Source organism: Ambystoma mexicanum, chromosome 12 (assembly GCF_040938575.1).
Source record: "Ambystoma mexicanum isolate Mex_15411 chromosome 12, UKY_AmexF1_1, whole genome shotgun sequence".
NCBI classification, from domain to species: Eukaryota; Metazoa; Chordata; class Amphibia; order Caudata; family Ambystomatidae; genus Ambystoma; species Ambystoma mexicanum.
Window position 1 is genome coordinate 110,301,326 of NC_090936.1, and position 25,862 is coordinate 110,327,187.

Sequence of the window (25,862 nt, forward strand, 5' to 3'; positions counted from 1 at the left end):
ACTGTTGGAGCCAAGCCCTCTACGAAGAATAGAAACTGTGTGACTAGCCAAAGAATAACTCTGAAGTTGACCAGCATTTACTGCAGTGTTGTCCTGGTGAAGCCCTGCTCCTCTATACTGAGAATAAGGTGGCCTTTGTTGGTGCTTCAACCCCTTGACCAGTGGGAACAACCACTCTAGACACCTGCTCCAGGCTCCATACCTGCTGAGCCTTACTAAGTGTCGCTGGATCAACCAGTGGACTTATCAGCTCTCTCCTGAACTACCTTGCTACAGCCGTCTCCATTCTAAGGAGAGTCTTCGCAATTTACAGATCTTCAGCTTGTGCCACAAGTTGTCTGCTCCTGCATTTTCAGCTTTCTCACTCCAAGGGATGCTGTGCTGGGCCTGCTCCTGGGTTGGCAGATCGCCTGTCACCACCTGACTGTGGTGATCATAGCTAAATGTGGTCTTCATGTCCCTGTGGTGTACCGTGGCTGTGTGTCCTGAATAGGTTAACACCTACCTTGGTTTTGGTCTTCAAATAGAAGCTGTCTGCAAGTGAAACGGAAGTACCGCAACTAAAAATACTGCAAAATAATCTGTTCTGTCCAGACTTCCCTAACAAAAGGCACCAAGACATTAGAACAAGCCGACAACAAAGCCTGGAACCTCCACAAGTGTCACTTACTTGACCTTTGGTGGTGGAGCCTAGGTTACAAATCCCCCCCAAGACTATCAGTGTGTTGGGACTGAATTTGAATAGAGTTCAAACCTCAAATTTAACTTGCATCCAACGTTTGTAACTCTTCATTAAACCGAACCACTGGCACTGAAAATCTCCATCTAAACCTAACTGGAAAAGTATATACTTTGGAACTGGTGACGTTTCAGCACAAGGCCACAAACCATTTTAGGGTTGAACGTCATAAGAATTAGGGAAGCAGTTGTGTCGATTCTGAAGGGTGCTGTTTATTTCTATGCCTCGCAGTACTTACCTGTGTATCACTGTATATATGCCACCTAACTTTCCAAAGCGTGAATGTATACATCCGTTTTATACGGGTTTTGTGTGACACTATTGCCTAGGCAATTTATCTGCTTAGTGTGTAAACTAAAGAACCCAATAACATTTTTATTTGTATACTTACCTATATAACGAATTGCTGTTGCTCTGTGTGAGCTCATTCAAGCCCTAGACCACTCTCATAGCCTTCCCACTCTGCTACCTTACCTTGATTGCGTTTGGCTAATGCCAGTGTCTTCATTGTTCACCATAATAGGATGCCTCCTAAAATGTTCCCTCCAGGGCTGATTTTGGGAGTCCACCTCAACAGCAAGTCCCTGCTATTTCGATCTGCAGTATTTGCTGATATTTATGTTTAAAATAGGGCTGGAGAGGGAACTGTGGCACAACTAGATGGTATCCTGCATGATCATGCCCTTCATAGAGACATTTTTTACATAGGCCCTTCAGTAAGATCTATTTAAAGACCAGGAAAATCTGGCAAGACTCCCTAGCAGGTCATGTGTTTAGAATCGTTTGGCATAAACTAACCCTACCTACCTTGGCATTGGAAGGAAGTGAAAACGACCCCAACTGTCGGTACTTACATGATACACAAGATTATCATTTCAAATGAATTGCTTCTGGATCCTGGCAGATAGGCAATCCCAGTGAATCTGTAAAAAAGTTTCTAGCGGGCTCAGACAGGTTACAAAAACCGATAGGAAATACCAACACAGCAAGAGTAATGAGATATGGAGGATGGACGATATGTTTTGCACAGAGTAAGGCTGAGAAATTAGAGACATTCCTTGCTCCTGGTATTAACCACTTGAAACTATGGGCTTTTTACACTGATGGCATGGATGACAGAAGTAACGTACAAGAACAGATTTGCACACCCTAGGAGGAACACACTGGAGAAAACAGTTTATTTGTATTTTCTTTATTTATAAAGCGCACCTGGCCCAAGGGCATCCGGGCGCATCATTTGAGTTACATGGTGGATTGGCCATACAATAATACAAGTTACACAGCAGATTGACAAAAGCAGAACATACAGTGTGATGTACAGTAGAGCGGAGACGAAAGCAGAAATTTACAGTCAGATAGGCTAGCAAAAACAGTGGTAAATAATCAGGTTCGTTAACAGGCACATAGTATGCATCAGGTATGTACCGGTAATACATGAGGTACAGTAAGATTGCAGATGATGAAAAACAGCTTTGTGCACTGATGCAATATAGCACCGGTGGTGAAGGCGTGTTAGTGCCGAGGCAGGTTTTGGTTACACAGCCAGGCTTTGGCCTTGCTCTTGAAGGTGGGGAAGGATGGTTCAGCTCTAAGAGGATTTGGGAGTGAGCTCCATAATTTCGCAGCAAGGACTGGGAAGCTGATCCCGCCTGATTTTTGTAGCTTGAAGCAAGGTATGCACAGGCATTTGGCCTGGGCAGCTCATAGGTCTATTGGAACTATGTTGGGCAAATCTGCAGGCCAGGTATTTGGGTGCTTGGTTCGCAAGACATATGTATGTCAGGGCTAATGTTTTAAAGGAGACTCTTTGCGATACTGGAAGCCAATGAAGACTCTGCCTGGTGTCAGAGATGTGGTGGTTCTGGGGATGTTTAGTGCAGCTCTGATGGCATTATTTTGGACAATCTGCAGTTTGAGATTGCATTGGTTAGTACCAAAGTAGAGGGCATTGCAATAGTCGATTTTGGACATAACTAGAGTTCTGGCTAATGTAGTACAGTTAGCTGGTGTGAGGAAAGGTCGGCAGGCTGTAATGAGCTTACAGGTATATGCTGAAGCCGATAATGCATTGGTCTGTCTGGTGAGAGATAGTGTGGAATCGAGGTATATGCCTAATGTTTTGGTGTCGTTAGTCACTTTGATGGTGTTACTATCAATGACGAATGATTTGAAAGAGGGATCTAGTTTGGTAAGTCTCTGATGGGAGCCCAAGATAAGAAGCTCAGTCTTCTCGTCATTTAAGCATAGTTCGTGTTGAGCCATCCAGGCTTGTATGACTTGGTAATTGGCGTTTATGGCTAAAGTGTGCACTGTGTGGTCACCGGTGATGGGAATGAGCATCTGGGTGTCCTCCGCATAATTTGTGTAGGTGATACCCAGATAATCTAAAATATCAAACATTGGTTTCATAAACACATTGTAAAGTGTAGGGGAAACACGATCCTTGTGGTACTCGACTGGGGATGGATCAGCAGCAGCGGGGGGGGGGGGGGGGTGGGGGGGGAAGACCCGAATAGATCTGTTGACCAGGAACAAGGTGATCCAGGCAGTGGCTTTATCTGAAAAATGGGCAGCTGATTTGAGGTGACTGTAGAGGATTTGGTGGTTGACCAAGTCGAACGCTGCAGATAAATCAAGAAGTAGTAGACAGGCTAGTTTGCCTTTGTCTTTTAAATCCTCAATCTGGGTTTTGAGGTTGATTAGGGCAGTTTCCGTACCGTGAGGGGGATGGAAGCCAGATTGTCTGAGCCCCAAAAGATTGTTATTTTCCAGCTAGTCTTGAATCTGTAAGTATGCTGCCTGGTTTACACAGTTTATACAAGCGTGTGAAGTAGTAGATGCTGGTGTACATTGCTTCAGTACAGGTTACAAAGAACACTGCACAGCTCTTAAACATTCAGGAAAAAACACATTTGTCAGGTAAAGGGATACTGCTTGAGAACTCAAATTCCTGTGGAAATCCTAGGACGATACATGGGCTTCTAAAATCGTACAAAAACAGTTAGGAACCTTTCAGTTAGCCGAGACATCTTTCTATACATTCTAGGGCTTCTTTCCTCTTCACCCAAATCACACCTTCAGAAATCAAACTGTTGGATGCTTAGCCAAACTACTCTTGGAAAGTACTTCTAGAAATGGGACGGTCTACTTAGGACTACTGTAGGTCTTGAGTTTAAACACCTTAAAACATCAAACATTACGAATGGAACGGCTCACCCTTTGCTCGATTTCAATTTCTGCCTTTGTGATATAAACAGAATACTTTAAAATAGGACAATAGTGGTGCATAAAAGTTAGACAATGCTAATATCGTTCATTAGTACCCGGCGGTGACGTGGCTTTGTCCTCCCGACCAATAGGGAGTCTTGGAGTGGGGGCATTATCATACAATAATCCTGCCGCTCTGAGCCTCCTCGGGGCTGGAGGCCACCATCTTCCCTGTCGGGAAACAAGTGCCCCCATACCCTTGCATCCATCCCTTGTTTTGTCACAGATTTCAGTCCCTCCCCTTCCTGCCCCATTTACCTTCTTTTTGGTCATGTGCCGAAACAGTAGTGATCCCGGCGTGTCTGCTCCCAATCTGCGACACGCCACCATGGAAAAGAAGGGACAAGTAGTCCCTTCTACCCGTTCCATGGCGGCCATCTTTTTTTAAAATTCTTTCCTGTTGTCAAACACCGAAGATTCTATTAGTACCCAAGTCCAATGCACTAATCGCAATAAACCCCTCGCTGGGTGTTTGGGGGGCGTTACTGCTTCAGGTAATGCCCTGGGGCCTGCATTTAGGACCTGAAGCAGTAATGCCCCCCCACACCCAGCTCAGGTTTCATTGCTTACGAGTTCTGGGATCTTTGTCAATTTCAAATCATTCAGAAAAGTTACTAGTTACTCACCATAGTGACTAACTTAGTCCCCTTTCCTCCATACTGCATGGGCATCCCTCGCTACGGACGGGAGACGGGGACATTTCACCAGAAAAAACCTTCCCCATTAAAATTAGAAGCACGCGGGGGCGCGGCCCTGGAAGCATGATCTCGCCTGACTCTGTGCACCAGTGCCACTCAGTCCCTATTGACGCGACAATATTTAACATTGCTTAATGACACCAGTATTATTAGGGCGGAGGATGGTGGGACGTATGGAGGAAAGGGAACTAAGGACTAAGATACTAAGATTATCTTAGTCACTACGGTGAGTAACTAGTAATTACTCTTACTTCCGGTCCCCTTTCCTCCATACTGCATGGGCGATTACAACTGAATGTAGCCTGAGGGTGGAGAGGAGATCCTCCTTACGCAAATTGGTTCCTTAGAACCGCCTGTCCGAAGGCCACGCCTGACTTCGAGCCGGCGTCCAAACAGTAAAGCTTACAGAAAGCAAAGGGGTGGCCCAGGTGGCCGCCCTGCTGATGACCTGCCACAGAACCTACCGTTGGAATACCGTGGCCTTGGCTCCGACAGTGTGAGCGTGCATGTTAGCTGGCAGTGGCTTGTGCTGCCCTCTCGTAGGCCTCCTTGATGGCCACAACCATCCACCGTGCAATAGAGGCCTTGGACCCCCGGAAGGTGACAAACAGTGTGTCCAATTTGCAGAAGCCCTTGGTACTGTCCATATATAATTTCAGAGCGTGCCTGACATCCAGGAAGTGTAAGACTCTGAGCCTAGTCCTTGGGGTCAGCAAAAATAGTAGGTAGGACGATTTCCTCGTTTAGATGGAAAGCGGAGGGTACCTTAGGTAGGAATGCAGGGTGAGTCCGCAGGACCACCTTATCCCTGTGGAAAGTGGTATAGGGTTCTGAGGCCACTAGAGCCTGGATCTCGCTGACTCTGCAAGCGGAGGTGAGATCCACTAACAAAGCGGTTTTAATGGTGACCAGCGTGATGTCTGCAGACGCCATTGGCTTGAAGGGTTTGTGCGCCAAGGCGCCCAACACCACACTGAGGTCCCACACAGGGTGAGGCTTCTTGATGGGCGGGTAGAGCCTGGACAGGCCCACCAAATGTTTCTTAACTATCGGGTTGGAAGAGAAGACCTCCTCTGAATTTCTGTAGGTCCCTATGGCTGCCAGTTAGGTGCAACATGTGTCCACCTGTACGCCTGAGGGTGCAAGGTGTGCCGAGAAGGAGAGCGCATCATCCAGGGTGCACGTAGTCCGCCCAATGACAGAACCTAGTCCATTTACTCTTGTATTGACTCCTGGTAGCCTTGCTCCTTGCACCCAGAAAGATCTCCAGTTTAGCCTGTGATAGGATCAGGTGCCAGAGGGTGACCTGCTCAGGAACAACGCTGTGAGGGCTAACTTCTGTGGGGTGGGGTGGATGACCCTGCCCCTCCCTCCCCCTGCTGGGACAGGAGATAGGCTGGCCCTATCGGAAGGTGAATGGGTGGTCTGTCCGTGAGGCTGAGCAGTTCGGAGAACCACAGTCTCGCCAGCCACCATGGAGCTATCAGAATGATGCTGAGGTGAAAGACTCCTGCAGATTGCCCCGTGGACCAGGGGGTGGGAGGAAAGGAACAGGCTGCCATGCTGTCCCACTGTATCTAATGCGTCACCCAGGGAGCCAGGGCCCTGCTAGGACGCAAACTGATGGCACTTCCTGTTCCTCTATGAGGCAAACCGATCCACCTGATTTTTAGTTTGTCAGTGCTAGAGTGAAAGAGGTCACAACCCTCGAAGGGAAGACCCAATATGCGTTCCTGGACATCAGGGTTAAACTTGTAGCCAGAAGCCAGGCCGTCCGTCCTCATGTCCGTGGCGATCCATATGGCCAGGCCAGCGGTATCAATGTGGGCCAAGGTGGACTGCATGATGTCCTGCGCTACCAGCTTGGTTTCTCCTAGACACGCCTTGAGACGTGCCTTGATGCGAGCTTGGCTCTGCAGCGGAAGTTCTGGAAGGAATTCTGCCATTTACGCCAAAGGCTCTGGTTATTGGCTGCAGCATGGCATCCGCATTGGACTGACGCAGGCGCAGCGAAGCGTTGGAGTACAGCTTCTTCCCGTACACCTCCAAGATCATCTCCTCCTTGCCTTGCAGCGCCGAAGACAACTGAGGCTTAGAGTAAAGGCACGCTGCAGCGATCACCAAAGAGTGAGGTTGAGGGTGTGCCGACAGAAAGAGTGGACCCCCCCATTCGTCTATACTTGGCATAGAGGCGGTGATTGACAGGTTGGGCTGAGTGTGGCTTGAGCCACCCCTTTTTGGCCAAGGCAACAACGTTGTTCTGCATCCGGATACCTGTTTTGGTAGGGGGTTGTAGTGTGAGGATTTATGCAAGGACCCACTCCTCGGGCTGTTCGTACTCAGGCCGAGGAAGGCCCAAACATTCAGCCAAACCTGCAAGCCAGTCATGGAAGGCCTTTGCCGACTACTGCCTGTCAGGGTCCTCCTCATAGTCTGTCCACCAGAGTGTCCGGCTGGTCTGGAGCAGGTGGAGGAGTGCTGGGCGCTGTGGGCTGCGGTGTGGAGACCAAGGCTGCTGCAGAGGCTGGTGTGGAAATTACAAGTTACTCACCGTAGTGACTAACGTACTCCTAGTACATAGTCCCCTTTCCTCCATACTGTAAGGGCGTCCCTTGCGAGGAACGGGAGACAACCTTTTTCACCAGAAAAAAAATGTGTTCCCCATTAAATTTACAGGGGCACGGGGGGCATGGCCCTGGGAGCATGGGCTCCCCCGTCTCTGCCCGCTGGCGCCACTCCTCAGTCCCCATTGAGGCATCGACAATATTACAATTGCCTAATTGACACCAGTTTAATTAGAGGGGAGGATGGTGGGACATATGGAGGAATTACAAATGAATGGAGCCCCAGAGTGGAGAGGTGATCCTCCTTACGAAAACAAGTTCCTTAATACCGCCTGCCCAAATGCCGCATCCGACCTAGAGCCGGCATCCAAACAATAGTGCTTGCAGAAAGCCGAGGGAGGGCCGAAGTGGCCGCCCTGCTGATGACCTGCCATGGTACGAGTCTCTGGGAGGCGACTACTGTGGCCTTGATTCTGACTGCGAGGGCCTACACGTTTACCTGAAGTGGTTTGTGTTGCCCCGCCTAGGGGTCCTTGAGGAGGCCACCATCCACCTTGCTATGAGGCCTTGGAAGCCCGATATCTTGGCCCTGACCCGCCAAAGGTGATAAAGTATCTGACTTGCGGAAGCTCTTGGTCCTGCACAGATAGAACTTTAGCACTAGTCCAAAATGAAGACAGTGCAGAGCCCTCTGAGCAGGGTTCATAGGCTCTGCGAAGCCAGTAAGGAGCACCATCTCCTCATTTAGATGGAACGCATAGACTACCTCAGGTAAGTACGCAGGAGCATTACGAGGACCAACCTGTCCCTGCGAAAGGTAGTGTATGGCTCAGAGGCGCTCCGAGTTTGGATTTTGCTGACCCAGTATGCAGACATAAGACCCACCACGAGGGCTGACCTAATGGTTACTAGCCTGATGTCCACGGACGCCATTGGCCCAGAGGGTTTATGCGCCCAGGCGCCCCATACTATGCAGGGGGTCCCACACAAGGTGTGGCCTATTGTTGGGCGGGTAAAGCCTGGTGAGTCATGCCAAATATCTTTCAACTACTGTATTGGCGGATGAGAAACACTGTCCTCTTCAGAGTTCCGGTAGGCCCCGAGTGGCCGCCATAACGGCTTTGAGGGCGAGCCAGATGGCCATCAACTCGAGACAGTTGACGAGGGCCGCCTGCTCCTGACCGAACACTCACCGGAGCCACCAGTTTATCTGGCCTGGTGGTCATTTTGTCGGGCGGCATACCGCGTGCCTGTGTCGGGGTGCTTGCCGCATTGGGCCTGCCTCTTCCAAGACTTCTGGCGGTGGAGGCCTACCCTGCACTTCAAGATGGACCTGGTAGGCAGACTGCCCTCAGCAATCTGTGTGCTGCGTACAGGCGCCCCCCTCAGACCTCTGTCTGGTACTAGGGCGTACTCCATCGGGGCTAATCCCGGTAATAGAACCTTGTGGCACCTCTGCTCAGTCACCGGTACGTTTTTTTCTGGTGAAAAAGTTTGTCCCTTGCAAGGGACGCCCATACAGTATGGAGGAAAGGGGACGGGACGTAAGAGTACTGCCTCTGCTGTGGGTGGCAGGGGAGCTGAAATCAAAGGAGCCGGCAGGGGCAGGTTAGGGGGCGGGGGGGGGGGGGACTGCGCTGGGGCCTGCAACGCCAGAGCCATGGGAGGAATGACTGAGTGCTGGTGGGATTACCGGCGGGAGCAAGTCTCCGACTGCATCCCGTAGGATGGCCTCCATCTGGGGGGTTAACATCAGCGACAGAAAACTTTCAAAGAACTGGTCTTCGGAGGCTGAAGAGGTGACAGGTGATATTGACGGAGTGGCTTGGGGCTGCTGGGGCCGGAGCGCACCCAGTCTAGGTTGCAGGGGGATCCTGCCGTGTGCTGCTGATGGGTAAACTGTAGGCCACATAGCTAGTTGACACCAGTCCCACCTTGAAACTCGTTCTCCCGCCTGCTCCGCTCCTAGGAGTGGCATCGGACGAGCGCCCATGTTGTCTGGCACGGCGGCCATTTTGTCGTGCAGAAGTCATGGTACTTTGCTCCCTGGCCCAGTTTCCTCCAAGACTCTTGGCGGTAGGAGTATGAGACCTACCCTACACCTCAGGCTGGGGCCTGGAAAGCGCATTTCCCTCGGCAGGGTTGGCGGTAGTGCTGCATGCAGGCAGGCGCCCCCTCGGACATTAGGCCGGTACTAGAGCATTGCCCCTCGGGAGAACATCTGGTAAAAGAACCTTGCGGTCACTCCGCACTGTTTCCGGAAGGATCTGTTGACCCCCTCGGCTGTGAGGCCTGTAGCTGGACTAGCCTTGTTACATGTGCTGGTGCGAGAACCCGAGAGGTTCCTCCCGCTCTGGCATTTCCTTGGGAAGGAGTCGCCCTTATGTGGGGAGATGGAAAAAAACTGCCCTCCCTTGGGCCTCGATCTCTGTCTGATGAAGTACTTCAAGTCCTCTGGAAGCGACCTTTCGAAGAGCTCCCTCCACCTAGCTAGCCTGTTCTTCAGTGCGCGTGGAGTCAGTGCGTCACACGCTGTACAACCTTCCCAGCCGTGGTCGGGGCCAAGCAGCGATGGCAAAGAGCGTGTGGGTCGGAAGTAGCTGAAGCCCGCTGAAGTCAACATGCGCCGGGGAGGAGCGCGACGCCGGAGGACCAAGTACCTAAATGACGAAAAGACAAAGATAAAAGTATCCGGGGAAGAGTGTGTGGTATTACATGGCCGAAGCCAAACCCAGGGGCGCTGGTGAAATCGGCCGTTTCCGTCGATGCGGAAAAGGGGACTGAAGTGGCACTGGTGGGTGGAGGCAGGCGAGCGCATGCTCTCATGGCCGCACCCCACCGCCTTTAAATTTAAAGGGGAAGAAGGTTTTTCTGGTGAAAAAGGTTCAGTCTCCCGTGCCATGCAGTATGGAGGAAAGGGGACGTAAGGAGAAGGTTCTATGTAAAAACTACCAACTACTGAAGCAGATTTCATAATCCAATCGTATTTTCAATGCCAAGTGAAGGCATACATTTTGAATCGTGTGCCACACAAACGTATTTTCTCTACAATACTCCCAGAAATCTACATTCTTACCGGCAGGGGCCCTTTTGTTTTCATAATTAGCTCAGTGTGAAACCTAAAAGGATACTGCAATCAAAGATTACATAAGCAAAATGTTGAACTTGCATTGAAAAGCACAGCTTTGAAGTTTTAGAGAGATTAAGCATGTAATACAGGCAAAAAACAAATAATAAATAAAGCATGGTACCTTGTTGCAGTTTTCCAAGGCCTGAGGATACTCCTTTGATTTCAAGTGACACATGGCGAGATTGAGGAAAGCAGCAAGGGTTAAGGCTTTAGCCTTTTCTCCATTTTCTCCAGAGAGACCAGATTCATTCTCCAGCCAGGACACAATCTTCTTATACTGCAATGATGCTTGTTTGTATTTCCCATCCTGTACAATGAAGTAGCAATTGAAAGAGAAATTGCAGGAGAACCTTTAACTCCAGAGCATTTTGAAAATGTAATGCAAACTGAACAAACATTTCATACATCTTGACCAAGTACTACCGTTTAGACTACAACATCATAGAGAACACCCTCGTCTTCCTTGGAAGAGATATTGCTCTAAATTTATAAAAACGAAACTGAAAACATGAAACTGGAACAAACTAAAGCATTTTAAAACTTAGATGTTTATATATTTTTGACAAGGTTGTTTTGGACAGACAACTGTGCCAAAGTTAACCTGAGGAGGCTAAGGAACGGGACTAGAGACGCTGCAGGGCAGGGAATGCCATCTGCTCTGCAATACTGTCCCTGGAGACAGTATTTCAGGGGATAATACCTCCATTATAGCCTCTTGTGTTGCACAGCAAATAAACATGAGTGACCACCCCCCCTTCATTGTTCCAGAGATGTTGCATACAATTATAGAGATATCTGTGAAGTCGCAAACCTAGCTTGAGTCTCCAAATTCAGAGGCTTAGACAAGCCATACATCAAAAAAAAACAAGGGTGCTCCTTCTCCAAACTAGCCACAAAAAAACTGGAACATCCCGAAAGAAATAAACACCAAAGAACATCTACTATTCAGAAAACTATTAAAAACCTGGCTCTTCAACACCGCAGATTCAAATTGAAACTAATCAAACAGCAAACACAAAGAACAGGTTGAAAGAATTTAGGATGACACTGACAATACCCAGAACCGAGTAAGGGAAACTCCTACAATGACAAGAGAGGCGACGCTAGGTCAAATAGGACACAAGTAACACCCCCATGAATACTGAAATTAGCATCCCTGCCCAACTCCGTTCAGCAACCTCACCCACTCCATGAACGCTACCAAGTACCATACTTGCATGGAATTGTGTGAATGTTAGCAGTTGCCACACTTGGACTGAGTTGTGGATGTTGGCATGCGCTGGGCCCAGACGGTGCGAATGATGGCAGGTGCCGCTGCTGGACGTAGTTGAGTGTTGGCATGTGCCACGCTTGGAAGGGGCTGTGAGTGGTACCCTGTGTGAGCAGCCGGATAGGATTGTGAATGCTGACCATTGCCACGTCTGGATAGAGTAGCGATGGTTGAGAGATATCGCATCTGGACTTGATTGGGAATGCTATCAGGGCCAGATTTGGATGAAATCGCGAACGCTTGCTTGCCTCGCATACAGACAGGTTTGTCGGAGGTGGGCGGGAGTAGAACTTTGGCACAGTTGTGAATGATGGTGGTCGTCATGTGCGGAAGGGATTGTGGGTGGCGGCCGGTGCCGGATCTGGATGGAGGTGCAGGGATGTTTGCGTGCCGCACCTGGAGGGAATGTGGAAGTTTAGCACATCGCTTCTAGACAGTGATGCCAATTAACTAATCCACTATTTCACCCCTCTGCATACGCCTGTCAAACTAACCAAACACAACCACAACCCCATAGCACTACAATCCGCACAAGCTTCACTGCAACAACAAAAACCACACAGACTCGCACAACAGCACATGACTGCTAACGACCGGAAAACACCACAAGCCCAGCGAACGGTGTTAACCGGGTTGAGGCTGCCCATGGCACATCACTGCTCTCTTGCACCTTTTCCCTGCTTATTCCCACTAACTCACCCCCCTTCCCTTTTCAGTGCCGCCAGAGCACCAATCCGGTGGCGATAATGCACGGTATAAATATCCTTTAACATTAACATACATTGACCATACCATTTCCTGAGGGCCAGCGAGTAACAGATGAGCAAGCAGCTCCAAAGGATGTACTGTGGAAAGACATTGATAACTAGCATCCTCAAGCCTGTGCAATCAGCCAGCAGAGCGTGCCGCAGGCATGGGAAACCTGTAGCGGCACACACTGGCAGCGTCATTCTTGAGTCAGGAGGCCATGAAGCAAGGACCACCTGACTCCAAGATTGCCAACAGTTGTAACGCCTCAGCACTTACATGCCCCAGTAACACAGAAGTGTCTCTCCCAAAGAAACCACAACTGCAATGGGTTTACCCATTTAGTCGGGAATGAAATAAAAAGAAGTCCAAGCTTCTTTTCACATGCTTCGAGGGTAAGAGTGGCACTTGTGATATTTATTGGCAAACCGAGTTGAGAGAAGCAAGGAAGAGAGGAAAACAAAGTTGAGTTGAAAAGGAGAAGCAAATAGCTCTCTAGGAGGGGGAAAAGACAGATGAGAGAGGAAGCAACTGAGTAGACCAGTGGCGGGAGGAAAAATGTGTCTCAAAGTTGTTGGATAAGTGGCAGACTCAAAGCCACATAAGAGACCAGAGTTTAGGCATCCAGGAAAAGCTCAGTGCACCAGTCTGGAAAAGCATATGGCCTTTTCAGAGGAAATAAAGGCTGGACACAGAAAAAGTATTTCAGGGGTTTCATTATAAACCAAAAAGAAACTAATAGCAAGATGAAAACAAGAAACTATTAAGTAGGGCTCCACTGGGACACTTCCGGGTGAAGCACCTTGAGCTGTAAGCTTTCTACCCAGTCGTTGCCACATTAAAAATGTTGCCTAGATTTGTTTTTTATAACGCTCCCAATACCGTACTCGAGGTTGGTTTCTAAGCGTGGATCCGGGATTCGATCATCCGTTGCTCTGCGTAGTCTTGCTTCCAAGACCAGTGCGATGCCCCTGTGCTATGCTCTATTCCAAGCTCATGGAGCGGTCCTAAATTCCCAGATACTGTCGAGCTCAACTGTGCCTAGACAAGTGAGGTCAAGAGTCATCCTAGAGTCCCATTCTAGCGCCTCCTCCCATGTGGGTAGAAGGCAGCAAACGCTACCTGATCCAAACCCTGGGGGTGGCATCAGGTGGGAGGATCACATGGGAGGAGAAGGCCATCAAGGAAATGTGGTTTTCATACTCTTCTGAGAAGGAGGGTTTATTAATGTCTGAATCGTTAATGGCATATTGTTACCGTAGGTTTGTTACCATAGGTTCTACTCTCCCCCAGACAACCTTCTTTGTAAACATGAGACCATCTATATCAGAGTCAAGGAGTCAATGTTACTAGGTTTTTAGTACTAATCTTTCAGAATGTTCAAGTAATAAACCTAAAAGAACCTATAATTCAATTTAAATCTTTCTTCTTTAAATATGTCACATAAAACCCCTAAATGAGGTGGATTAAAAAGAGACAATGAAACTAGGAACATATGGACTTCAAGTAGTACTGAGATGACGAAGAGGGGCACAGAGGTCACTAGACCATAGTGAGCGGTCTAGTTATCACACATAAGCGTGACCTTTAAATATTTAAAGGCCTGTCAGGTGCATGTCAGTAGGAAGCTGTGGCAGCAGGAGCCTCAGAAGCACCAGGAGAAAGTAGAGGTTGGCGTCGCTGCTTTGTCGATAGCGGGACACTGTACATAGAGTTTGCAGGAGGTTGTAGTGCCCTAGAGATGAAAGAGGACATGCAGCGGTAAGACATTTGCCACATTTGTCAAGTGTGGCCACCCCTACTTTTCATAGGGGTGGCCACACTTGTAATCTTGGGGTGGCACACCAAAACAAACAACTGAATGGGCCGATGGGGAGGCCAGTGTTTTTATAAGGGTGCCTCTGCCCCCCTTGACCACCCCTTTGAGGTGCCCCTGGCGGTGACAACAGCTGTCCTAAAGAGAGACTCTCGCCGTGTCCAATTGTGCACTCTGGTGTGAGGCCTTCACTGGAGCACGTGTGGAGCCATGTGAGCTCCAGCGAGAGACTGCACGTGCAGCAAGAGGCTGGCGGTAGCTGTCCACTGCAAGTGAATACCTGTTGAGCAGCAAAGCAGAACAGGAGGGTCTGGATGAGATGCCAAGAGAAACCTGCGAGTTGTCCTGAACTAGGTAACCCCGGGGCACTCCAACATATACCGCTTCAAAAGAAAGAACATTTTGAATGCCAAACATTAAAAGAAAACTGATTTAATGTAATTACCCAAAAGGGAGAGGGCGAACAGAAGGATATTGTAAACCACATTTCCCAAACCAAAAGTTGGCAATTGTTAACTGAATGCGAATTGCCTGAAAGGACAGACCCAATAAGAGAATGTTGTAACCTGCATTGCCCAAGCCAAAGAAGGGCAAATATAAAACAAATGGAATAGTTTTCCCAAAGAAGGATATTTAAATATGACTTTATTACCTGCCTTGCCAAAATCAAGAGATATCAAGGAAGATCGAATGTAGCAGTCACAGAGTTGTAAATCACATTGTCAACAGCCAATAGGTTGTGTGTAAAGAAATAAGACAGCAGGAGAAAAGCCCTGCTTTTAAAAAGGATCAAGGAGAGAATTGTAACCTGCATTGCCAATGGCAAATAAATTCATGTAAGAATCATTGTCCCTCTGTGCAGCATGTGTATGAAAAATGGAACAAGTTACTTACCTGTAACTACTGTTCGCCAGCATGGGTCTAGCATGGATTCAAATGCTTATGAATATTCCCCATTGCCAGGCAGGGAATCCTATGCAAAAGAAAAAAGTTTAACTTTCACTTACAAACTGTTTGTCTCCTCTAAGCCAATCACTGTATATTGGGTGATACTGCCCCATGCCAATGACAGTCCTCTCCCTAAGCCACTCCTCTGGCAGCCATCTTCAGATTTGGTAAGCACTTTAAGTGGCAGAGCCACAGAGGGGTACGTGGGAGGGTTTGCATGTGAATCCATGCTGGAGAAGAACAAGTTAACAACTGTAACGTTCTTTCGATTGGATGTTCCTCCCACATATAACTCATCTTAGATATTCTTACCTTCCAGCTTTGCTGTTTCGGAAAAAAAAAATAATAATTCTCCACCAGAGGGAGCTCTGCTCGAGGCTACGGCATGGCATCTATGTCCCGGGGCGACGTCATCCGTTGTATAAAAGCCTCAAGGTGCGCCCGGTGGCCTCAGTTCTGTTTTTTCATATATTATAGTCAATGGATTGTAGATAATGGCGTATCTCATTTGACCCAAGCATTAAAGGAAATTGGAGTGTAAACCACGTAAACTGTACTGTGGGGTAGGCTGGGAGGGTCGATGAGTAATATGTGGAAGGAACATCCAATCGAAAGAACATTACGGCCAGGTATTCCTCATTTTAGATATACTCCCAAAGCAGTTTTTGTATTGGTAGTGGGAGTATGAGGGATAGTAATCATGTACAGAATGAAGTACTGATTTAGCAAAGAGACCCCCCCCCCCCCCCCCGACTCCCCCCTGTGAGGAATTTTAATCTAGGGAATAGTGTTTTATAAGTGTGTGCATGGATGACCAGGTGGCTGCTGCGCAAATATCTTGTACTGGGACACCATTTTGAAGTGCTGTTGAAGTTGCCATGCCCCTGGTGGAATGAGCTCTCAGCCCATCTGGAGGATCTTTCCCAGCCAGTCTAACATTCAGTTATAGCCAAAATTATCCATCTGGACAATGTTTAGTTAGTCACTGCCAGGCCTAATTTACGGCCAGTGTATCCCACAAAGAGTTGGTCGCACTGACGTAACCTGGCCAGTCTTGAAATATAGAAACGAAACCCTCCTAGGGTCCAATCTGTGTAGTCTTTCCTCCTCCTTACTTGCGTGGGGGGGGGGGGGGGGGAGGATAAAAAGGAGGCAGTCTTATCTTTTGTGACAGGTGAAAATCTGAGACAATTTGTTAAAAACAAAGGTTTGACTCCAAGGCCAACTTTATCTTTGTAAAAGATGTGTGAGGAGGTCTGCTAGAAAGCGCCTGCAACTCACTCTCCCTGCGGGCTGAAGTAATTACCAGTAGAAGTATGGTTTTTAAAGTAATGAGCCTTAAGGGACAAGAAGGTAAATGTTCAAACGGAATGCATGTGAGAAACTAATACTAAGTTTAAGTCCCACACAGGTACTTGAACAGGTATTGGAGGAAACACATTACGACCCTTTAAAAATTGTATAATTAAGGGTATTTTGAAATAAGATTCCTCTGAGGAGCGCTTAAAAATGGATAGCGCTGCTAAATAAGGAACAAGTTACTAACCTGTAACTGTTCTCCAGCATGGGTCTGGCATGGATTCACATGCTCATGAATATTCCCCGTCAGACTGGGAATCCTCAGTAAAAAAAAAAATCAGTATCTGTTTCGTTTCGAATCTGTCTTTCTTAGTAGTAACCAATCACTGGTCTCTGGGTCATACTGCCCCCAGCCAATGACTGCCCTCTCCCTAAGCCCCACATTGAAGGGATCTCATCCTCAATCTGGCTTCTGGCACCAGAAAAATGCCTATACACAAGTGTTTCAAGGCGTGACGAAGTAGGGAGGGGAACAGAGGGAAGACAGACAGCGATCCTACTAGACCAGGTGTCATTCAGATCGTGCAAGTGCATGGAAGGGGGAAAGTGCAAAGGAGAGGGGGAGGAGGGGGTTAAGTGCAGTACAAGGGATAAAGAATAATAAGTAAAGTACGGCGAGCTTGTGGCAAGTGCAAGGTTAAGTGCAGACATTAGGTGTCAAGTGCTGGTAGTGAGACTGTGGGGATACAGAGACCGTCCCGAGTGCAGGGGGTTGCCAGGAAGGCAGTGCAGGAGTCCGAATGGCGATGCAGGGTACCTGGGCCCGAAAACAGAGGGTGGGCTAGGTTCAGCAAGGGAGAAGAGGAGAAAAAGCAGAAGCAAAGAAAGAAAGGTTTTGAGGTGCTTCCGCAACTGGAGATGGTTCTCCTCAAGTTTCAGTGAGGCTGTTCCAGAAGGAGGCCCCAGCTGAAGCAAGATATCTACCACCCTATTCGCTGCTTGGAGTAGGGACTGACCCTGAGAGAGTTGGAGGCGGATGAGCAAAGATCTCGAGAAGTAAGATCTTTAGGTAGAGAGAGTTTAAGGTATTGAGGCCCCAGAAGGCCTTGTGGACAATGCAGAGGGTTTTGAACTTAATCCTCGCAGACACTGGGAGCCAGTACAGAGATTTCAGTCCTGGAGAGATACAGTCCATGGACTTGAGGCCAAGGACAAGTCTTGCAGTCCTGTTCTGGATAAGTTGCAGAGGGCGGAGAGTAGAGGCAGGCAGATTTTGAACAAGGCTGTTGCAATTGTCTACCCTAGAGAGAACCAGATGTCTGGAGACAGTGAGCTTCTGGGAGAAGGAGAGGAAAGGAAGAATACCTCTTAGGAGGTGCAGCTGGTAGTGTGACTTCTTAGAGACGTCAGAGATGTGAGGAGAGAAGGAGAGCGGAGTCGATGATGACCCAAGGTTTTTAGCCCCACAGGTGGGAGCAGGAAGAGGGCCAAGAGAGGCCGGCCAGAGAGTGACAGGAAAGGATGGCCTGCAAGGACTCGTCGACTGCCTTCCCAAAGAGGTTATCACCGTCGAAAGGCATGTCCAGTGGCCTTGCCTGGACCTCCTGGTGGAAATTTGTGGCCTTCAGCCCACCTTGACGACAGAGGCAGACACCGTTTGACCATCTAACAGGACCTTGTGTCAGCGATGTCCAGCGCCACTGTGATGGCATGTTCCAAAGCCACCTATTCCTCCTGAAAGAGGGCGATCGCCTCCAACCTTTTGTCGGGAAGGGACTCCAGAATGAGACCCAGCTTGTAAAAGTTCCCTGTCGTACCTGGCCAGGATCGCAAATATGTTAGCCACCTTGATGATCGACGTTGCAGTGTAAATAACCTTCCTCCTCATGGTGATCAACTTCTTCCCCTCGCTGTCCGGAGGGACTGAGGACGACGAGGAAGGGTTTGACTACCTCTTCCTAGTGGTTGCCGAAACCAGAGTCCAGCAATGGCTGCGACTGTAGGCAAATGGGTGTGGACTCCAGCACCTAGTACTTTTTTTTTTCCAGTCTATCCCGCTTGGCCATGGCCGTTCAAGGATTCTTCAAGAAGGCCAGGCCCTTCTCCCACACGTCGTCCAGGAGGGGTAGTGCCATGACGGTCTTCCTCTTGGCCTCGCTCCTAGGTATAGAAAATCCTCTGTCTTCCTCAAGCGCAAGCTGGAAAAGCTCCGACGACCATGGAATGAAATGACCCCACCTCTTCCGGTGGGGAGGCCCTCGGTTGCTGAGATCCGCCTGCCGTGACAATATTGTCACGTGTCATTGCAGTTTCTGTCCCTGTGTCTGCTGGGTGGGAGGGTACCTGATGCGGATGTGGAGGCTGATACAGGGGCGTCGGCTGGCGCTTCCTCTTGAGCCGGAGGCTGATCCGGGGACTGCAGCATCCTTTTCTGGATTTCCTACACCAATGTATGTAGGGTCGATAAGATGTCCAGGGATACATCTCATGGCTGAGCTGACGTGTTCGGAACACTAGGCCACACTTCATCGCTGTTATCGTTACTCCAGGTCTTCGTCATCCGTGGATGAAACTTCCATGGTCTGGGGCACAGCCTGTGGCTGGCCTGGGACTTCATCCTCTCCACCCCCCCTTCGGCACCCTAAGGGGTCAGGCTGGGATCAGAGATTGCATCCTCTTCTCCCGCCTCAGAGGTAGGGACACCCGGGCGCAGCAGGGTTTACCTTCACAGGGTCAGCCCCTTTGGCCTTTGAGAAAGCAGCTGCCACCTGCTCAATCCTCGAAGATTCCTCCTCTGCCGCCTGGGCCTTCTTGGGAAGGTCAGCCACCTTCTCCTCAGTCCTGAGCTTCACGTGATTCTCCCGCAGCTTAGCCGGGTTGGCCGATTTCCTTTTTCAGGAGGATGGGGACATTGATCGCACCCTGCCCAACGCAGAACCCGCTTGCGCAGCAGCGACCCCGATGGAACCGTACTAGCAGAGCTCGGCCTGGTTTTAGGCCTCCACGGATGGGGCACCCTCAAAGGATTTAGAAGCCTGCTCCTCGGACGGCCGGTCCTGGGTGAGGCATGACCGTGCTTGGGGGTCAAGGCAGAGGCCTTGGCGTTTAACCACGCTGCCAGTCTACTGTGCGATTCTTCATCGTTTTCTTGGAGAAACCACGGCAGATCTCGCACTCTTTGTGGTCCAGATGAAGATAGTAGAGGCACTGAAGGTGTTTGTCCTCCGCAAACACGTTCTGTAGTCCGCATCTGGAGCAGAGCTTGAAAAGAGATCTTCCTTCCTTCTCAGTCATGGTTGGAGGCGCAGAGTAGGCCCGATGGCCTTCTGGAAACTTGACGATCCTCGCCCTTGAGGGGCGCTTGAAATTCACTGACAAACAGATCCCTGCTGTCGGCACACAGGCTCTTTGACAAAAATTGAAACTTTCAGTTGAAAAACTAAACTTTAGAAGAAACTAATGGAGTGAAACTCAAGGACTCCCAACACATGAACGTGCGTTAAAAATCTGAAGATGGCTGCCAAAGGAGGGGCTTATGAAGAGGACTATTATTGGCTGGGGGCATTATGACCCAGAGTACAGTGATTGGTTCAGAGGAGGAATACAGTTTGTAGGTGAAACTGTTTTTTCTTTTACAGAGTTTTCCTGGCCTGACAGGAATATTCATGAGTATGTGAATCCATGCCGGACCCCATGCTGGAGAAGTTATAAGCCAATGATGCTCCAAGTCCAAAAACCTATCCCAGAAGCTGTTTGTTTAACTTTCCCCATTGAGGAGTCGAGTGTGGAAAGTTGGGAACAAACCTTTACCACAGTATGAATAATAGGAGTTTTATCCTGGCAGGAGAGTATACCAGGAAAGGGAGACAGTGGTTACTCCTGGCATGCGAGTGGACCAGAAAGAAGAGAAGTTGAAGTACTTTAAATGTGGTAAATGGTTGTAATTGATTGTGGTGGAAAAGAATTGTCAATTCCACTTCTGTGTTTTATGAACTGTTGTGACCATCCTGACAGAAGTAGAACATCTGAATGATCCATTCTGATCAAGGTGTCCTTTGTGAAGAAACATAATGTGATGAAGTGATCAGTCTCCCGAGTTTAAAATGTCTTTGCCATTAACTTTTCAAATCGATGTATGAAGAAAACGATGCTTTGAACTGCCAGTGTTCTAAGAAAGAAGCCTTTTTGAACTGAGAAGTCACTTGGCCAAGTGAAGTATATATTGGAGATCAAGAACTGAATTCCACCTGGAGTGGAAGTAGGCAAAAGGAAATGCTTTGGTTTAAATTATCCTGAACTGAACAATCCCTTATCATAAGAGTTTGTTTTCCCTACATTTGAATATATGTTGCGTTACAAAGTTGAAACTGCCAAATGTTTCCTGTGTGATTTTGTTGTATGTAATAGTGTGAGGGACAGACCTTTTTCAGACACTAGGTCATTTTCCTTTAGTCTTGGTTTTGTTAGGTATGGGAAAGATGGGCGTTTAACTCACCCTTTATTATTCCAATGAATGGCATCTACTTCTACATCAACGTGTCAGTCTCCCATGTCTGACTCATCACACTACCTGGTTCTAGGGCTGGATGTCCAGTTCAAGTCTTGTGGTGGGAGAGTTACTCTAAGCCATCGCCGTTCATAGTGTGCTTCTTGGGGATCAAGCTTTCAGGTCCAACAGGGAGGAGGGAGTGCTCTGGAAGACCTGCAATAACTAGGTTGGTCCCATCTTTCCTGCCGCAATGCCCCACTCAAACCTCCTTCCACCTTGGAATCCGACCCTTCAGATCGGAGCATCTCCCCTATCCACACCATGGCCACACAAGGTTGCCCCTTCTCTCAGGGACTTGTTGCAGCTCTCCGATTCTTTCCACCCTCCTTCTCACCCACTATTAACTTCCACAGTCTTCCTTCTCACCTCGGACGACCGCCTTTCTCTTATTAACATGTTGCCCCTCACTATGGTCTTAACCTCTTTACAACTTACTTCCTCCCTGCCACTAAGAATCTTTTACCCACCTCCACTCCTAACCCATGGTCCCAGCCTCCTTTTCAAATAGCTCTTTCGACCTTCAGATTGTCTACCTCCTCTACATACTCTCTAGCAACCACCTCCACCAATGACCTCCCTCTGACCAACAGCCTCCTTGATTGCCACATACTCTCCAAATGCCTTTTCTGCCCTTTGTATCTTAATGTCCACTCCTTCCAACATTTTCCTGTTTCTTCAATTAGTTAATTCCACCTCCTTTCCAGTCTCCTCCTGCCTCCCCTTTTAACAACTTCTCAACCTTCTTGATGTGCCAACAGTCAATTGTCACTAGCCAACAGAAGAACAAATTACTTCTTACCTTGTAACGTTCTTTCGACGGGATGTTCCTCCGACGTATTCCTCATCTTAGATATCTCCTTCCAGCTCTGCTGGCCTCGGAAATTTTTTTCTCTAGAGGGCGCTGCGCGTCGACGTCCTCCGAGTCGATATCCCTCGACAGCCGCCGTGTCGACGTCATCCTGCCTATAAAGGCCGCGCGCAGCGTCCATTGCTCAGTTCCGTTTTGTAGCCCACAATAATACTTTCTGGACTAGACTAATCACCCTGAAGGAGCGTAAGCTGCAACAACACGGGAAGTAGAACTGCAGGGATGGATGGGAGGGCCGATGAGGAATACGTCGGAGGAACATCCCGTCGAAAGAACGTTACAAGGTAAGAAGTAACTTGTTCTTCGAAGGGATTGTGTCCTCCGACGTATTCCTCATCTTAGATAGGCTCCCATAGCAGTATTCTATTATTGGAGGAGGGAGTACTGACTTCACACTGTCTTCTATTGATGAATAGAATGCAGTACAGCCCTTCCAAACCTAGTCTCTTGACTGGAGGAGGAATCCAAATTGTAAAAACGTGTAAAGGTATGGACAGACAACCATGTAGCGGCCGCACAGATGTCTTTAACCAGCACGCCTCTTTTGAGGGCCGATGAAGCTGCAATACAACTGGTCGAATGAGCCCTAAGGTTTTGATGGGGCTCTTTCCCTGCCAGTTTATAACATTCCAGAATGGCTAGAATGATCCATCTGGAAATGGTCTGCTTAGTTATTGGTAACCCCAGCTTGTGACCTGCGTAACCTACAAACAGCTGGTCTGCCTGTCTTATCCTGGCTAGTCTACTGATGTAAAATCTTAAAGCCCTTCTAGGGTCTAGCCTGTGTAACCTCTTTCCTCGGGTGAGGAGGAGGATAGAAAGATGGTAGGGTAATCTTCTGAGTGATATGGAATTCAGAAACCACCTTTGGGAGGAAATTAGGCTTCACTTGCAGGACAACTTTGTCTTTGTGAAATATTGTGTGAGGGGGTTTACAAGAAAGAGCTTGTAATTCGCTCACCCTTCTAGCAGATGTAAGTGCTAATAATAAAACAGTTTTAAGGGTAAGGAATCTTAACGAACAAGAATGGAGTGGTTCGAAAGGTGTGCCCATCAGGAAAGTTAGTACTAAGTTTAAATCCCATAGGGGAACTTGGAATGGTCTTGGGGGATACACATTGGTTAACCCTTTAGAAACTGTATTACCAAGGGTAATTTGAAATAGGATGGTTCTTCCGCAGTGCGCTTAAAGATGGATAGCGCTGCGAGATAGCCCTTAATGGTGCCAACTTGAAGGCCTGAATTTGCCAAATATAGAAGGAAGGACAAAACCATTGGTGTACCACATGAAAAAGGGTTGATATTCTGTTCTCTACACCAGCTGCAAAATCTGTTCCAACGGCAGCGGTATAAAGACGTTGTTGCTGGCCTCCTTGCCGAAAGCAACACCTCCATAACATCATCAGGGAGGTCCCAATCCTTGTACCTCAACCTTTCAGAAGCCAAGCGTGAAGGTTGAGGGTTTTGATGTCTGGATGGAGAACCTGACCTCCCTTCTGTGAGAGTAGGTTCTCTCTGAGTGGAAGTCAAATTGGAGGGCAGATGGACAAGTCTAGAAGGTCCGGGTACCACGTTCTCCTGGCCCAATCCGGGGCAATTAGGATCATGGTTCTCCGGAATCTTCTCAACCTCCTGATCATTTGAGGAATGACAGGGACCAGTGGGAACACGTACAGAAGCGGAAACTCCCAGTCCACTATGAACGCGTCTCCCAGAGCTCCTCTCGGGGGAAATTCCCTTGAGCAGAACAGATCGCATTTCCTGTTGACGCTGGTGGCGAACAGATCCACCTGAGGGGTTCCCCAAAGGGCGAAGATCTCTTGAAGGACTTCCTGAGCTAGTTCCCACTCGTGGGCGACTGCTCTGCCTGCTCAGAGCGTCCGCTGTCAAGTTCTTCTCTCCGGCTAGGTGAACTGCCGATAGAGAGATTCCTTCTTGGATTGCCCAAAACCAGAGCTGCATCGCCTCTCTGCACAGGGGTAGTGATCCTACGCCTCTTTTGTTGAGGTAATGCATGGCCACCGTGTTGTCCGTCATTATCAGGACGTTTTTCCCCTTGTACAGCTGGCAGGAACGCCTTCAGCGCAAGTCCGATGGCTCTCAGCTCTAACAGGTTGAAAATATAGTCTGGACTCCGATGGAGACCAACGACCGCTGATGGTCAAGTCGTTGGCGTGGGCTCCCCACCCCGTGAGTGAGGCATCCGTGACTACTGTTATCTCCGGCCAGGGTTGCCAAAACTGTTCTCCTTTCAGAATGTTCTCCCGACAGGCCCACCACTGAAGGTCTCGAGCCAATCTGTCAGGAACCTGAAGAAGATCTGTCATTCTCCCTGAGAATTGTGACCACTGAGTCCTCAGTGCCCACTGGAGGGATCTCATTCTCAAACGAGCCTCTGGCACTAGGAAAATGCAGGATGCCATGAGGCCTAGCAACCTCAAAAAGTCGAAGGCTGGGAGACGTTGGGCATCTTGGAACTTGGTAACCATCTGTAGAATATCTTGACCCCTCACCTCTGGTGGCGAGGCTTTTCCCAGGGAAGTGTCCAGGATCGCTCCTATGAACTGGAGTCTCTGCGATGGTATCATTTGTGACTTCTTTAAATTGAGGGAGAAGCCCAGTCTGTGAAGGGAGTGGCACACGTGATTTAGCTGGATCTGAGCTTGTTCCGAAGAGACAGCCCTGATCAACCAATCGTCCAGGTAGGGGTAGACATGAATGCCTTCCCTCCTTAGACTTGCCGCCACTACCGACATTAACTTGGTGAAGACCCTCGGGGCGGAGGTCAGCCCAAATGGCAGCACTCGAAATTGATAGTGAGTTGCCAATTGCGAACCTCAGGTATTTCCTGTGTTTGAGATGGATAGGCACATGGAAATAAGCGTCCTGAAGGTCCAGAGATACCAACCAGTCCTGGAACTGAAGGGCCTGGAGGATCTGAGAAAGAGTGACCATCTTGAATTTGCCTTTTCTGAGGAATGTTCAATTCTCGCAAGTCCAAGATGGGTCTCAGTCCTCCGTCTTTCTTTGGAATGAGAAAGTAAGGGGAGTACCAGCCCTTGTTCCTCTCCACTACAGGTACCGGTTCTATGGCACCTTTCTCTAGCAGGTCCAAAATTTCCTGCAAGAGGAGCGGATCTGGAGCTTTCTGAGAGCTGATTCCCGGTGGCCGACTGTGAGGTATGCGTAGGAGAGGCAGGCAGTAACCTTGGGCAACTGTTTCCAATGCCCAAGCATCTGACGTGATAGCCTGCCATTCCGTCAGATGTTGAGTCAACCTGCCTCCTACAGGTGTCCTGTAAGGGAAGTCCTCAGAGTGGTTTTGGGGCGGCTGATGCAGATGCCGATGGTAAAGAGGCACCTGCTGTTGCTGCGGCCTTTGACTATCTACCCCGTCCACCTCGGGTAGTTCTTCTTTGTCCCCTTTAAGCCGGTCGTCCTCTACCTCTTCCGAATGCGGAGTAGAAGCGAAAGGACTTGCCTCTCGCAGAGGTTCCTGTGGGACGAAAAGGTGTCTGACGGATTGCAGCGCCTAGGGATTTTGCTGCTGCTTTTGAAGTTTGCAGTTTTTCTAAACTGTCATCCGCCTTTTTCCCAAACAAAGAAGAGCCATCGAATGGCATGTTCAAGAGCCTGGCTTGCACATCTGGGGCAAAACCAGACTTTCTCAACCAAGCAAATCTCCTGGTTGTTGTACTTGCCGCCATTGCTCTGCTGATACTGTCAGCCGAATCAATGCCCGTCTGGAGGGATTCGCACATAGCGTTTTTACCGTCCTGTATGATATTCAGGAACGCCTCCCTTTGTTCTCCCTCCGGGATGCAGTCAGCCGCTGTAGAAGCACACTCCCAAAGTGTATGGCTGAATCGAGCAAGGGTGCAAGTAGCATTCACAGATTTTAACGCCATGCTACATGCCGAAAAAACTTTCTTTGCCATAGCATCATATTTTTTATCGTCCTTGTCCT

General features: G+C 48.8%; 1 protein-coding gene across 1 annotated transcript in view; it reads right to left on the reverse strand.

The window, feature by feature from the left end:
- Positions 1 to 25,862, reverse strand: part of FKBP4 (FKBP prolyl isomerase 4) — a 770,108-nt gene that overhangs the window by 240,127 nt on the left and 504,119 nt on the right. The window contains exon 8 of the mRNA XM_069628122.1: positions 10,520 to 10,705. Coding sequence (XP_069484223.1) covers positions 10,520 to 10,705 — 186 coding nt within the window. The remainder of the gene's footprint in view (positions 1 to 10,519; positions 10,706 to 25,862) is intronic.